The following is a 16,805-nucleotide window of genomic DNA, read 5'->3' on the forward strand; positions in this document are numbered from 1 at the left end:
ACAAACCTATTATTTTATAATAAGGAAGTCAAAGCCGAGGAGGTTAAGAAACTTGCTTAAGTCACATGGCAAAAAGTGGCAGAGGTAAGATTTGAATCTATGTTTCCCTGACTCCGTGGCCAGTGCTTACTACACCATATCACACCATGCCAACCCTCAAACACACACCTGACTCCTTCCTTCCCACCCTTACTACTGGAGGAGACATCCAATTTCTAGAAATGTTCAAAGAAAGGGTTTCCCCAACTTGTTCACCCTCGTCCAGGGTCTGAAATTCCTTTCCAGTTTTGTTTCCTTGGTCTTTGAGATGCTTGGACAGAAGAATATCTAGAAAGAGAAGCAGGGTTTAACTGTTTCCCTGGGCCCACAGTTATGCATAGTATGGGAGTGTAGCTCACAGCACACATTCTACCTGTGTGGTTCCAAATGTCTCTGCCTTGGTCCTACTGACATTTGGACTGGATTATTCGTTGTTACAGGGATGCTGGGAGGAGTTGTCCTGTGTCCTGTAGGGTGTTTGCGGCATTCCTATCTTCTACCCAGTAGATGCACCTGCCCCCCAGTGGTGAAAATTAAAACGTCTTCAAATATTATTGACAGATGCCTCTTGGGGACAAAGTCATCCCCCATTGGAAACCAATGTATAGTTCCTAGACCCTAGTATAACTGAGGCTGAGAGAAAGAGGAGGTCATTAAGGACCATAATGGATGTCCTCCTTGGATGGGTGACCTTGGCCCTTGGCCTCCTTGAATGGCAGGAAGATATGGCTCAGAAGAAGCGTACAGAGAAGGGGCTGTTGGACCACTGCTTCCTCAGAATCCTATTTCCAACATGCCAAGAAAATTACTGTGTCCACAGGATAGCCCAAGTACCTCATCCTCCTGGATCAGCAACTATGAGATAACTGTATCTAGACTGGAGGGGGGCCTTGGATCCAAAGTCCTGATGGGCCAGGTAGGCATTCATGTTCTCAGGACTCATTTCTCATGGTGCTTTGTCACTATGAACCGCCCTGAGGGGTCCACCCAGAGATCCGTCCAAGGCAGCAGGAAGGGGAAAATAGGGACACAAAACAAAAGGGTCACTTCTTCCTCTCCAGAAAGCTTTGGGCAATCCAATGGATAAATCTAAGTCTTGGGCCCTGGCATTTAAACCTAGGCCACGGGTTATAAACAGGGATCAGAGTCCATGACGAGAGTCAATGGCATTCTGGTGACTAATCTTATTGCCCTGGGGAGATTGAGGTAGTGGAAAGGAAAAGCAAAACTTATTATGTGACAACTTGACAACTCATTAACTGGATAAATGATGTTGATGAGGCTGACTGTGATGATGACAACTGACAATGACACTTCATCTGACTCTTTGAAAGAAGTTGAGAGTCATCTGACTCTTTGAAAGAGGTTGAGGGCGGTGCCTATGGCTCAGTGAGTAGGGCGCTGGTCCCATATACTGAGGGTGGCGGGTTCAAACCCGGCCCCCGCCAAAGTGCAACAAAAAAATAGCCAGGTGTTGTGACAGGCACTTGTAGTCCCAGCTGCTTGGAAGGCTGAGGCAGCAGAATCTCCTAAGCCCAGGAGCTAGAGGTTGCTGTGAGCTGTGATGCCATAGCACTCTACCAAGGGCAAGAAAGTGAGACTCTGTCTCTTAAAAAAAAAAAAAAAAAGAGGTTGAGGTTGAGAGGCTTAGGCTCATTGCTAAGAGCTTCATTTCTGGGAAAGGAGACCTCAGGCTGGATTTCTTACCCCTGCCTGGAATGTTCCACGGGCACAATATCAGTTTTCTTTTTCTCCTGGTTCCACAGCTTGAATATTCTTCTCAGCCTCATTCACAGTTAGAAGGGGCCACAGAATGAGAAGAAGTGAGGTGCTCCACTTCCAGGCTGGGTCCATGAAAATCTCCTGCACATTCTGTCCTTTCCATCTAATGGTGGCATGCAGAACATTCCAGCAGGGAATTATGAGGCCTAGAAAGTCATGGAGCCCCAATATGGAATGAACCTGAGCCCCTGAATGACTACAGGGTGCAGAGTGCCACCTGTACCCCATCGCTAACCACACTAACGATGGACGAGATCAAGAAATAAACTTTTATTGTGTCAAGCCATTGAAATTTGTTGCTGATATTAGAATAACCACAATATAACTACACGGTAGGTAGTTAACCTACCATGATTAATACATGACCCTGGCTCAGTGCCTATAGCTCAACCGGCTAAGGCGCCAGCCACGTACACCTAAGGTGGCGGGTTCGAATCCCCAGCCTGGACCCGCCAAACAACAATGACAGCTGCAACCAAAAAATAGCCGGGCATTGTGGCGGGTGCCTATAGTCCCAGCTACTTGGGAGGCGGAGGCAGGAGACTCGCTTGAGCCCAGGAGTTGGAGGTTGCTGTGAGCTATAATGCCATGGCACTCTACCCAGGGGGACAGCTTGAGGCTCTGTCTCAAAAAAAAAAATACATGATCCTTCTTCCATCTAAATCTGCCTTTGTCCTTTAAATACCAGCTCAAACAGTCCTCCCCAGTGAGTCTTCCCTGACTGCTACAGTTCATTCTTGCCTGGTTCCACAGCTTGAATATTCTTCCTAGCCTCATTCACAGTTAGAAGGGGCCACAGAATGAGGATAAGTGAGGCACTCCACTTCCAGACTGGGCCCATGAAAATCTCCTTTGCCATCCTGCACACTCTGTCTTTTCCATCTAATCGTGGCATGTAGAACATTCCAGCAAGGAATTCTGAGGCCTAGAATGTGATGGAGCCCATGGAGCTCCAGGCAGGGGTAAGAAATCCTTTTAATCTTTATAACACTTGTTACATCACACAATTCACCTCTCAGCATGTGCTGTTTTCATAGTAGGACTTCCTGATGGATTATAAGTGTCTTCTTTTTCTTTCTTTTTTAGTGACAGAGTCTCACTTTGTCACCCTTGGTAGAATGCCATGGCATCACAGCTCACAGCAACCTCCAGCCCCCAGGCTTACGCGATTCTCTTGCCTCAGCTTCCTAAGTAGCTGGGACTACAGGCACCCGCCACAACAGCCGGCTATTTTTTGTTGTTGTTGCAGTTTGGCCAGGGCCAGGTTTGAACCCACCACCCTTAGTATATGGGGCCAGCACCCTACTCATGGAGCCACAGGCGCTGCCTGATTATAAGCTTCTTAAGGCAATAATCACACGTTAGTTTTTTTGTATCTTCAAAGTTTCTAATGATAATGATAAGGACTAACATTATATTATGTCCCAGGAATCATTATTCAAATATATCAAGGTGTTTAATCCTCATAACTCTGTGAGATAAAAAGTACTGTAATCTCCAACTTATAAACGAGGAAGTTGAAGCACAGACAGGTTAAGCAATTTGCCCAAAGCCACACAGCCAGTACGTGACAGAGCCAAGATTCAAATCCATAAACTTGCTTTTATGTCCAGTGAATCTGCAGGCTTTTGTAGGCAGGGAGCTGCAGAGCTAATCTCATCCGTTCTAGTCTCTGGGAATGACCAGGTACACACCTGCAGCCCAAGGGAGCTGTAGTCCAGCTGCAAGCAAACCGGCCTGGGCAGGGCAGGATTTGCTCTCCATGCGGGTATGTCTTTACCATGCCTTGAGAAAGTGTCACTGTCCATGAAAACTCACTGTTTCTTTAAGTTGGTTTTGAAAAACAACTTTTATTTCTTCCTAGTTGCTAAAACTAGAGATTACCACTTCCTTGTCACTTCTCCTAAATCTGCCCCTAGTATAATTATCTTTCCAGCTTTGCAGCTCCCAGTAAATTCAGCCCCAAGAATATCAACTGTCTTCAAATAGTCTTTTGGAACCAAATGGATGCCCAGAACCTTAAGGGGACCCCTGTGGACTTCCTCCCGGGCCCTGTCATTCAACCACTTGCTCACTGGGTGTTTACTGAGTCCCTGTTCTATAGCAAACCATTCAGGGAAGCAGGAGGCAGAGAGGACTCACACAGACACAGGCAACTTGGAAAGAATTTTTCAGGGAATCTTCTACTTCAGCAGTTCTCAACCTGTGGGTCGTGACCCTTTTTAACAATGAAAATACATCGCGGCATTAGGAAGGTTGAGAACCACTGCACTTGCTTGTTTGACTGTTGCTAATCAGAGAATTTCACATCTCTCTTCTTGTAGGCTGGACCTGCTGACTCACTTCCAAAGAATGGAGTATGGGAAGAGAAAAATAGTAACTTTCATGGGAGCAAAACCTACAAGACATTACTTGAACCAAGCATTGTAGGCAGAATTGTGTCTCCTTAAAATTCATATGTTGAAGCACATGAATTTTGTCGAAGAATGTGACTGTATTTGCAGATAGAACCTTCAAAAAGGTGATTAAAATGAGGTCATTAGGGTGGACTGCAATCCAATCTGACTGGTGTTCTTATAGGAGAAGAAGATGAGGACACAGACACACACAGAGGGAAGAACATGTGGAGCTACAGGGAGAAGACAGCCTGCAGAAGAAACCAACCAGGCGGGCACCTTGATCTTGGACTGCCAGCATCCAGAATTGTAAGAAAATAAAGTTCTGTGTTCATGCTACCTGGTCTGTGGTATTTGTTACTGCAGCCCAGCAAACGAACACACCAAGTGATCAAATGTAACACCACCTGTGATAAGTCATGTTTATATGCTGTGACAGGAAGGGCACTTCACCTCTGTAGTCTTTTTTTTTAAACTAAGTTTATTTATTTATTTATTTATTTGTTGTTGCAGTTTGGCCGGGGCTGGCTTTGAACTCACCACCTTTGGTATATGGGGCTGACACCTTACTCACTGAGCCACAGGCACCACCCACCTCTGTAGTCTTAAAGACATGTAAGAGCGTGAAAAACAAGGGAAGTCTGAGAAGCTGTCATAAACCAGAGGAGACTAGGAAGACACGATGATTACATGGTCTCCTGGATAGGATCCTGGGATAGAAAATGGAAATTGGCAGAAAAATTACTGAAATAGAAATAAAGTCTAGAGTTTTGTCAACTGTACACACCAATGCTGATTTATTGGTTTTGACAAACGTAATATGATAATAAATGATAATGTAGGAGGTTAATTAGGAGAAGCTGAATGAGGGGCATATGGAAGCCCTGTAGTATCTTAACAAATTTTCTGTAAATCTAAATTTATTCCAAAATAAGAAGTGTGTTTTAAAAACAAAGAACCCATTTTTGCCCCTGATTTCAATTTTGGGGGGTCTATGCCTAGCGGTAGAATTGCTGGTTCATATGGTAATTCCACATTCAACTTTTTGAGGCCACCAAACTGTTTTCTGCCAATTTTATATTCCCTCCAGCAAATGTATGAAAATCCAATCTCTCCATACCCTCACCAACATTTGTTGTTTTTGTTATTTTGATTACAGCTATTCTTGTTGAAGTGGCGCCCCACTGTGGTTTTGATCTGCATTTCCCTAACGACGACTGACGACAAACATCTTTTCATGAGCTTACTCACATTTGTTTATCTTCTTTGAGAAATGTCTATTCAAGTACTTTGCCTGGTTTTGAATTGGGTTATCTTCTTGCTCTTGAGTTTTAGGAGTTCTTCATATCTTTTAGACAATAAACTTACCAGATATATGATTTATATAAGTGTTCTGCCACTGTGGAAGTCGTCTTTTCCCTCTTTTGATAATGATCCTTTGAAGGACAGAAGTTTTTTTATTTTTATTTATTTATTTATTTATATTGCAGTTTTGGGCGGGGGCTGGGTTTGAACCCGCCACCTCCAGTATATGGGGCCGGCACCCTACTCCTTGACCCAGAGGCACCGCCAGAAGTTTTTTATTTTAATCAAGTTATTTTTATTTATTTTTATTGTTTTATTGAATGGTAACTATGTACATTAATGCACTTCTGGGGTACAGTGTGGGGTTTTCACATGCAATCTGAAATACTTCCGTCAAACTGGTCAACACAGCCTTCATGTCATTTTCTCAGTTATTGTTTTAAAACGTTCACATTCTACTCTTAGAAAGATTCACTTGTACCCCTATAAGATAAACCTCAGAAGTGATCCCTCCAAACCCCCTCCCTTCACCCATTCCCCCCTCCCTTCTCCCTCCCCCCCATATTCTTAAGCTATTTTATTTTAATCAAGTTTAATTTATCCATTTTTTTTCTTTTTGTTGCCTATATTTTTGGTGTCACATTTAAGAAACCATTGCAAAATTCAAGGTTATACAGACTTGATCCTATGTTTTCTTCTTAGAGTTTATACATGTAATAGTTTCTGCTCTTAGATTTAGGTCTTTGATTCATTTTGAATTAATTTATGCATATGATGTAAGATAAGAATCCAACCTCATTCTTTTCCATGTGGATATCCAGTTTCTCCAGTACCATTTGTTGAAGAGCCCGCTCTTAAGTGGTCTTAGCATCTTTGTCAAAGATCAGTTGACGTTACATAGAAGGGTTTATTTCAGGGCTTGTTCAATGGTCTATATGTCCACCCTTATGCCCATTCCACACTTTTTGGTTACCATAGCTTTGCAGTAAGTTTTGAAGTCAGGAGGTGTGATTCTTCCCATTCTTACTCACGATTGTTTTGGGTATTCTGGAGCTCCATGAAATGGCATATGAAATTTGAGGTGATTTTTTTCATTTTCATCCAAAAAATGCTATTGAGATTTTGATAGGGATTGCATTGAATCTGTATGTCACTTTGAGTAGTATTGCCATGGCTGCATAGTATGCCATTGTGCTGACATTTAGTAATGAATTACCTAGAATTAATAAGTTTTCAAGTGGGTCCCAGTTTTCAATATTACAGTCTTGGCAGAATAGATCCTGTCTGTATCCTACTGAGTTGTGAGATTGGGACATATAAGAACACAGCCAGGGCAGCAAGCTCAGAACACATGGTTTCAAAGAAGCATGGTCACGCTTAGAGACCTGGCTTCTCTGATAGAGGAATCTTTTCTTTTTCTTTTTCTTTTCTTTTTTTTTTTTTTTTTGAGACAGAGCCTCAAGCTGTCCTCCTGGGTAGAGTGCCATGGCATCACAGCTCACAGTAACCTCCAACTCCTGGGCTCAAGCAAGTCTTCTGCCTCAGCCTTCCGAGCAGCTGGGACCACAGGCGCCTGCCACAATGCCCGGCTATTTTTTCTTTTTTTGGTTGCAGCCATCAATGCTGTTTGGTGGGCCCGGGCTGGATTCGAACCCGCCACCCTGGGTGTACGCAGCTGGTGCCCTAGACACTTGAGCCACAGGCGCCGAGCCTGATAGAGGAATCTTTGTAAGGGTCCTTGAAATCTTATTCAACCCCTCATTTGACACATGGGAAGCTAAGGCTCATTGAAGGCTGGTAGCCTATCCAAGGTCACTAAGCACAATAAGGTAGAGCTAGGCTTAGAACCTAGGGCTCCGAGTCTTCAGTCTGAAGCTCTGCTAGTGCTAGCCTGTTCCTTAGTGCCCATAGCCTCTTGCTTCCTGATGTTTGGTAAGTCACAGTGTCTCAAGAGGCTGGCCAAATCTTACATTCACTTAAGGAAATCAGTGTATCTGTGTTATCAATTAAGGGAAAAAGAGTTCTGGAGTGCTGCATGTTTATCTTTCCAATCCTCTCTTCTCTGTCCTTAGTGTCCATGATGGGGAACACAGTTTCTCTTCTGGGTGTTTCCTTCCCACCACCATGAGCCAACTGTATGGGATATGGGGAATGAAGGCTGAGAAGACAGTAGTCCTCAAGGAAAGCAAGATTCAAAAGGCAAATCTGTATTGCCCCAGAATTTCTCCACAAGAGTCCCAGAAGGATAGCAGCAAGCTGGTAGAAAGGAGCTCTGAGGAACTCTCCCGAAGTTGCATTTATATTGACAAACACACTGCTTTAACTCAGGCTATCTGTTTACTTGAAAAGTACATCCTGGTTCAGTAACTAAATTGTTGGCTTTTTGGGTGCAAAAACTGGATTGGATACTTCTTTGCAGACTTCTGGAACACACAGACTTATAAGCACATAGTAATGTCCATGTTTACTCTGCTTCTATCTCTCCATTCTCCAAACCCTCCAGTTAGCTTTTACATTAAAACTCAGTCATTTTCTTGCGATTGCATTGTTTATAAATGAATCACTCAGGCTATTGCATTAGGGGGAGTACCCCAGACAAGTGTCTTGTCAGATGGTTTTGCCTTAGATCAGTGCTTTTTAACTGGTGTGCCATGGCACACTGGTGTGTCATGATAGGACCTTAGGTGTGCCGTGAAATTTTTAAAATATCATTAATAAAATTATTTTCAAAAGAAGGTCAAAGCACAGTAAGTATGTATTTTTACCTTTTTTTGGATCAATATAATTTAAGTGTGCCACGACATTAAAACAAGTTGAAAAACACTGTCTTAGACTTTTATAGGGACAAAGATGAGATGATTGGTAGTTGGGACTGGTTTGTAATAGGGATAAGTTTCAGTCAGGTGAACAGAAAATGTTTATCTCTGTTTCTAGCTAGTTTCGAGAGCAAATAGTTTTGATCTCAACTAATCAACTCAAGAGAGAATCTGTATCTGGTCATATCAACAGATGCAGAAAAAATGAAAAGGTCTTTCTTTAGGCTTGTAACTGGTAAACAAGGGGATCATTTGCATGAGTTTTAAGTAAGTCACAGGGAGAAGAGCGGCTTTGTACAGCGAGTCCTTCCAGAAGCACAAACAGGTGAGGTTCTTAACCATTGCTGTTTTTCGAGATCATAGAGCTCAGGTAAAGTTCAAGGTCTCATTAGGAGACTCTTTCTGGAAGCAAAGACCTATACTTCTTATTGTTGACCAAATGACATAGTGGAAATTTAGTCGCTACTTTCAAGAAGAAAATGCCTTGGAAGGAGGCACTTAGATCACATCCGTGACGCCGCCTCTCTCCAGGCTTCAAACTACAAGTCCCAGAGAGCAACTCGCCACTTCCTCCGCGTAGTAAGGGCGGGAATCGGACGCCTCGCTGCATGCCGGGAACACAGTGGTTGGGTCAATGAAGAAAAATGTAATTTTAGCGGGTCTTCGGTTTTCGGAAGAGTAACTCAAAACCTCCTCAAACAAGGCAAGGATACAGAACCGAAAAAGTAACATTATTTTTTCCACGGAGGACAGCTCAGGCCCCTCCCGAAGAAGGTATTTAACTGAAACCGGAGCTAAGCTCAGTTTTCCCAATAGTCTCCTTTCCGGCCGTGACTTGCGTCATTATCGTTGCATCCTTTCATTGGCCGGTTGACGGGTGGTGGCGCCTGCGCGCTGAGTTCCTTTGAGGGTCGTGGGCCGACGCCATTTTGGCCCAGAGGTGCTTCTAGGAAGTGAAGCGCCGACCCACTCGCCTGCCGGACTCCCGGGTACGGCCTTTTCTTCCGGGGCTTCTAGGTCGAAGCATTCTCCTCTGCCTCTGGTGCTTCCTTACTTTCTGCACCCTCCAAACTCTACGGTCGGGCGGGAGCGTCTGAGCACCGGGCCGTGCCATCGGGGGTCACATCGCCCGGAAGGAGGTGACAGGGGCGGCGCGGGGCGCGGACACTCCCCGCTGAGAGCCCGCCTGCCATGGACTCGGAATATTACGGTGGCGACCAGTCAGGTGGGGCAGGGATTCGAGGGACAGGGCTGGGGGCCGGAGTAGTTAACTTGGCGGAGTTTGGCCTTGCATCCTCGCGGGGAGGGGAGGGAGGCTCAGAGACATTCTCTCCTGGTCCCGGTTTGAAGTGGACCGAGAGGCGGAGTGGGAAGAGCTCGCCGACTACCTGCGAGCCCCGAAGTTAGAACCCTGTGGAGGGGATTCTAGACGGAAAGCCATCTTCGGAATCCGCGAGGCGTTTTGCTCAAATTGGGAAGCCACTTCCATATATGTATTAAACTCCCACTCTGTACAAAGTGCCAGGGAGAGAGAAGTCTTTACTGTTAAGGAATTTTCCAGGAGTTGAGAATTTTCTGAGAATCCTAGGGGTGGGGGATCCTTCCTAGACTTTTAAACTCTGAGTTAGAGCTTGATTAATCTCGCCTGCAACACAGGACATAAGAAAATGCAGGACCCTTGTTTGAATAGCCTAAACACTTTAGAGGAGTGCAAGCTCGGGTGCACTTTTTGATGGGTTCTGCGGTTTTATTCTTCTTGATATCTTTCCTTTTTCTTTTCACTTGCATTTGGTCACCCTTTTCTGTGTATTCGGGAAACGCTTACTGGGCTCCACTGTGCTAGCCCCGTGCTAGGCAACAGTGATACAAAGATGAGTAAGGCAGAGAGCCAAGTGGAAGAAAACACGTTACGTTTGCTTCTTCATGTGCTAGTTCTGTTTGGGCGTTCTTTTTTTTTTTTTTTTATTAAAGTATAGCTGTATACATTAATGCAAACATGGGGTACAGTGTAGTGTTTTCATATACATTTTAAAATACTTTCATCAAGCTGGTTCACGTAAATTTCATGTCATTTGCGTAGTCATTGTGTCAAAACATTTACATTCTAGTTCTAGAAAAGTTCACTTGTACCCTTGTTAGACAGAAATATAGGTGATCTTTCCGGTCACCCTCCCACCACCCAGCCACCCTTCTCCCCTCCCTGTTTGGGCGTTCTTTATCAAAGTGCTTAAATAATTTTTTAAGCCTTAACCTTTTTTTCTATTTTGAGTTGTTTCCTTATATCTGGCAGCAAGTAATAATGACTATAGTCTTCCAGACATGCACTACTCTTGGCTTAAAATGTTTCCTGATGTTTTCAAAATAGTTTTTTCAATTCGTGTTTCTAAATGACTTTTTCAAAAACTAATTATATATAATACATAGGTTAAAGGCTAAAAGAGGTAATAAAGTACTTACCTGATTTCCCCCAACCACTGACTTTCTGTTCTTTTAGCTGTTTGGGGATATTTACCTCTGTATTTATGCTATCTCTTGTTGCATCAGTTTTGGGCATTCTGTAGTGATTCCTGTTATGCTCGGAAGGCATTTTAGCCTAAGTACCCTCTTCTCCCCTGTTCTCCTACTGTTGCAGCATAATTAAACTTCACAACTATTTTTATTATGACTTTGTAAAAATTTTTTCTCCTTAACTGAGGAGATGAGCTCATTAGTTGTGTCTATATTCTTAATACAATTTTTTGGTTTTCTATAAGTGACTATTTAATTTTTGAAAATGTTTATTTTTATTAACCTCTAACCAATTTTTCTTGTATCCTTTAACAGCCCTGAGTTCCTCTCAGTATGATTTTACTTTGTATAGTATTGGTTAAAGTTAGGGAGCAATTCATATTTGACCATTTTGTAATATATGTATTACTTTAATGAGTTTTCCCTCTTTCTGGACTGGAGTTCCTTGTATTCTTTATTCTTAAGCAATTGAGTACATCATGTACTAGAAGTATTCTGGGCTCTAGGGATTCAGCAGTGAACCCAAATCCCTGCTCTTGGGGTGCTTTCATTCAAGTGGAGAAGACTAATGTTAAACAAAATAACTTGGTAAATTATATAGTACCTTAGGAGGTGGTAGGTGCTATGGAGAGAAGGATTGAATTTTTAACCTGAATGCAGTTCAGACAGTTAAATGGCACACTGTTATTTAGAATTTGTTGGCTTGGGTTTTTTTTTTTTTTTTGAGACGGAGTCTCAAGCTGTCGCCCTGGGTCGAGTGCTATAGTATCACAGCTCACAGCAACCTCACACTCTTGGGCGTAAGTGATTCTCTTGCCTCAGCCTCCCAAGTAGCTGGGACTATAGGCGCCCACCACAACGCCTGGGTACTTTTTTTTGCTTGTTGTTGTCACTGTTGTTTGGCAGGCCTGGGCCAGCTCCGATGTATGGGAGAACCGCTGAGCCACAGGGGCCGAGCCTGTTGGCTTGGTTTTTAGTGGTGTTTCTTAAGCTTCACATTCCTTTTATGATGTACTTTTGCTGACACACGTGTGTATTGTCATTGTTGGCATTTGTATAAATATTATTTAGTTCAAATTACTAGCATCATTAGTTATGCTTCATACATGGTAACTTGTGCTTTTATCTGGTCCTCTTCGTTCATTGTGTTGATTTCAGCTGTAGAAGTCATGCATCTTATACCATAAGTGGGTTTTTGTTTTATTTTTAAGCAGATGATGGTGGCGCTACCCCAGTACAGGATGAACGAGATTCAGGGTCAGACGGTGAGGATGATGTAAATGATCAGCACTCCGGATCAGACACTGGAAGTGTAGAGCATCATTCAGAGGTATTGGCTAAACCGTATTTTGGGGAGGTTTTCCCCTTGCATTCCATGAGAACTGTTGTATTTAGGAGTTGTAGAATCTGTGTCATGGAGTCAGGCACTAAAAATTATTAGAAAATTGCTTTAAAAATATAAAGGGATGATCTGGTTACTGAAGAAATTATAGGGAAATAAGTTTTTTTATTGTTGTTGTTTTTTGAGACAAGTCTCACTATGTTGCCCTCAGTAGAGTGTTATGACATCACAGCTCACAGCAACCTAAACTTTTGGGCTTAAGTGATTCTCTTGCCTCAGCCACCCAAGTAGGCGCGCATCACAACGCTGGGCTATTTTTCTGTTGTAATTGTCATTGTTGTTTGGCAGGTCGAGATCGGGTTCCGCCAGCCCTAGTGTATGTGGCCTGCCCCCTAGCGGCTAAGCTGCAGGCGCTGAGTGGGAAATAAGTTCTGATTGGGTCACATTTCAAATATTTGACAGGGACGGTGCCTGTGGCTCAAAGGAGTAGGGTGCCAGCCCCATATGCCGGAGGTGGCTGGTTCAAACCCAGCCTGGGCCAAAAACGGGGATGGGGGGCGCAAGGGGGGCATGTATGTATGTATGTATGTATATATTTGGCAGGTTTAATTTTATTTTTTGAGATAGTGTCTGTTGCATGGGATAGAGTACAGTGGCATCATCATAGCTCACTGCAGTCTCAAACTCTTGAGCTAAAGTGATCTTCCTCAGCCACTGGGGACTATGGGTATATACTGCCATGCCTGGCTAATTTTTCTAATTTTTTGTAGAGACTGGGTTTTGCTATGTTTCTTAGGCTGGTCTTGAACTCTTGGCTTCAAGCAATCCTCCCGCCTCAGTCTCCCTAAGTACTAGGATTACAGGTGTGAGCCCCCATGACTGCCCAGAATATTAGGCAGTTTTCAACTGCATATTGATTCAGAAAATGAGCCAGGCCTTTGATACTTGACTAAGTTTCCCCATTTCACAAATAATATATTATTGGGTCAATAAACATTGACAATTTGAAGAAGTAGCACTTGAACTAAGGGTTATTGCCTATCAGAATTTATGTTTAGCATCCTAATTTTGGAGTGTTGCAATTTATATAATGTATGTAATAACAAAGCAAATGTAATTTTAAAAGCTGTTTTTAATAATATAGGGTAGTATTGAAGCTTGTGTACACATTAACATATTTGATCTGATACATAAACATTTGAAAACTACTTAATTTGCTGTCCTGGTGATACACACTTTTGCTGCACAGTGTTAACAAGATACAATTGGAACTTTTTTTCTGTAAGTCAGTCACAAGTCTTTGGTAGACACAGACTGAAACAAATAGGAACAGTAAAGATGGACAGGATTTTCTTTTAAGAATTTCAGATGTTGGGTGGTGCCTGTGGCTCAATGAGTAGGGCGCCAGCCCCATATACCGAGAATGGTGGGTTCAAACCTGGCCCCAGCAAAACTGCAACAAAAAATAGCCGGATGTTGTGGCAGGCACCTGTTAGTCCCAGCTACTCGGGAGGCTGAAGCAAGAGAATCGCCTAAGCCCAAGAGCTGAGGTTTCTGTGAGCTGTGACGCCATGGCACTCTACTGAGGGCAATGGAATGAGACTCTGTCTCTAAAGAAAAAAAGAAACAAAAGAATTTCAGATGCCATATATGCATATTTTTTTGATATACACATGTGCAGAAAGGTGTCCAATTTTTAGACATTGTACTGTTGACTTTGTCCTTTGACATGTCATTAATATATTAACATGTTTTATAAATATTTAGTGCCTGCTATGTATTAAGCTCTTTTTTAGATGTTTTATACATATCAGTGAGTAAAAGTCAAAATCTTTTTCTTAGATTTATATTCCAGTGAGAAGAAAAAAAATTAAACAATATACTTTTTTTTTTTTAATGTTGTGAGGAAAGAAGAAAATTAGAATAGAAAGAAGGGTGCCACATTGCAGAGCAGCTTTTGGTGTTAAACAGGGAGGTGATGTAGGCATTATTGAGAAAGTGACATGACATTTGAGCCCGGATGTGAAAAGAAGTGTAGGAATAGCCACACAGATATGTACATGTAGGAGAAGAACTTTCTTGGCAAAGACCTAAGGTGGGAATGTGCTTGATGTCTTCAAAGAGCACCAGGGAGCCATTGTGGCTATAGTGGTGTCACTAAGGGGAAGGGGAGGTTAGAGAGCTGAATGAGGGTGCAGAAAATGCTTATCCATTGTATGGATTTTGATGTCACTCAAGTTTGCTCATTTAGGGTAAATTCTATTATAATAATTAATGCTGGGTAGAAATTACCTAATATCAAACATTGTTACAGAACATTCAGTGGATGATATTTTAAATTTCCATTTTGTAAACAGTATCAGGAGATTGACCAGTGTCAGTTTAGAACCCATTAGAGTAGTCATCTTGTGGCTTTGTGCTGTAGTAATAAACACAATGTATGTTCACCTTTAAGCATCATCAAGTACTTTTTTGTAATAATGGATTTTAAAAAAATAAATGTGTGTGTTGTTGATAATTTGGAAATCACTGAGTCCCTAACTCGTGATAGTTCGACTTAGCATTTTCAATTTTACTATGATTCAAAAGCCTTGTTTTTCACTTTCAGTATAGTTTTCTATAAGTTACATAAAATATTCAACACTATATTATAAAAATAAAATGTGTTAGGTGATTTTGTCCAACCATAGGCCAAAGTAAATGTTCCAAGTATGTTCAAAGTAGGCCAGGCTAAGCTTTGATAATCAGTAGTTTAGGTATATGTAGTATTAACTGCATTTTTTACTTATGACACTTTCAACTTAACTGTGCATTTGTTAGGATATAACCCCATCATAAGTCAAGGATCCTGTATATCTAAAGTTTAAAGAAAAAACTTATGGGAGGCTGAGGTGGGAAAATTGCTTGAGCCCAGGAGTTTCAAACCAGACTGACTCCCTCCCTCTTAAAAAAAAAAATCAAAATCAGGTTACTTCTATCACAGAAGTGACAATTAAACTTTTTGACTTTATTTCTGCTGCATTTTTATTCTCTCTCATGTGTATGATGTATGTATGTATTTTAAGTTACTTGAGATTTTACTAAATATATTTTGTATTTATACATTATTTTTATCTCTTTATTTAAGATTGTACTTTAAATATTCCCCCATTGCATTAAAGATTTTCACTAAGCATAATTTTTAATGGTTTCACAATATGGATGCAGCAGTCCTTATTCAATAGTTCCCTGATTATCAGCATTTAGACTGTTCAGCTATTTTAAACAAAGCTGCCCTGAACATTTTTGTACATAAACGTTTGTGATTATTTATTATTACTTCTTAGAAATCTACCAGGAGAATTAACCTGATTAAAGAGACTAGGACATTTTCAGGGTTTTCATAAATATTCCCCTCCAGAAGGTTATTCTAATTTGCTAAACCACTAGTAGTTTAAGAATACCAGTTGTACCCTTGTATTAATGTTCTTTTGTCTATTTAAAATGACTTCTAAGAAGAAATTTTTGGTTTTCCCATTACAAATGTTTCTTAGAAGTTAATGGAATATTAAAAAACTACAGTTATATTAAATGGAGCAGTGCACATTACAGGATCAAAACCTAAAAGATATGTTTACAGAGTCTTATAGCTGTAACAACTTGACAAAGTTAATGGCTTAAACCAACATGCTTATTATCTTACATTTCTGGAGGTCAAGTCCAAAATGAGTCTCCCTGGGTAAAATCAAGGTGTCATCAAGGTTGTATTCCTTCACTAGAGGAGAATACATTTCCTTGCCTTCTTCAGAGGGCACCTACATTTCTTTGCTGAGACCCATTCCTTCATTTTCTTTGGGTTTTGGGGGATTTTTTTTGTTTGTTTGTTTTTCAGTTTTTAGCTGGGGCTGGGTTTGAACCTGCCACCTGTAGTATATGGGGCCAGTGCCCTACCCCTTAAGCCACAGGTGCCACCCTCATTCCTTCATTTTCAAAACCAGCAGCATAGCATCTTCAAAACTCTGACCTCTTGTTTCTATCACATCTGTATCTCTTATTCTGACCCTCTTGTATTCCTCTTATAAAAACCCTTATAATTATATTGAGCCTACTGGATAATCAAGCCTAATCTCCCTGTATCAATGTTCTTGCCTTCCCTGTGCAGTCCCTTTTGCATGTAAAGTAACATTCTGGAGGTTAGGAGGTGGACATCTTTGGAGGGCTACCACAAGATGGTACTCCCAAAATAATTTTCCAAATAATACTACTTTTGTTTTAAAAAGTTACATTTGCCTATGTTAACCAGTTTGATGGAAGTGTCTTGGATTGTGTATGAAAACACCACACTGTACCCCCAAAGTGCATCAATGTACACAGTTACCATTTAAAAAAAAAAAAAAAAAAAAGTTACATTTGCATTTTAGGCTAATTTTTTTCACATCACCTACAATATTTACTCTGTACCCATATCTTTAAGTCTCTCAGGAATACATACAGCATACACACAAACTTTAAAATAGTGGTCAGCATGAGAAAAGCTGATGAAATTTTGAAAACAGTGATCAAGATTAATACTTTAAAATTCAAAATTAATGCAAAAAGATATGAACAAAATAATGAAATCTTTTTTTTTTTTTTTTT

At 41.4% G+C, this 16,805-nt stretch overlaps 1 protein-coding gene across 3 annotated transcripts in view; it reads left to right on the top strand.

Moving 5' to 3' along the window:
• Positions 1–9,237: 9,237 nt before the first annotated feature.
• IWS1 (IWS1, SUPT6H interacting protein) overlaps positions 9,238–16,805 on the top strand; it is a 49,868-nt gene continuing 42,300 nt past the window's right edge. For all 3 annotated transcript variants that reach the window (XR_002775849.1, XM_012811720.1, XM_023519376.1), the window contains exons 1-2: positions 9,238–9,563; positions 12,061–12,176. Coding sequence is in view for 2 of the 3 variants with exons in the window: in XM_012811720.1 (XP_012667174.1) it covers positions 9,530–9,563; positions 12,061–12,176 (150 nt within the window). In the remaining variant the exon portion in view is untranslated. The remainder of the gene's footprint in view (positions 9,564–12,060; positions 12,177–16,805) is intronic.

The sequence above is a fragment of the Otolemur garnettii genome, unplaced genomic scaffold (genome assembly GCF_000181295.1).
Source record: "Otolemur garnettii isolate 467f Iridium unplaced genomic scaffold, OtoGar3 scaffold00173, whole genome shotgun sequence".
Classification (NCBI taxonomy): domain Eukaryota; kingdom Metazoa; phylum Chordata; class Mammalia; order Primates; family Galagidae; genus Otolemur; species Otolemur garnettii.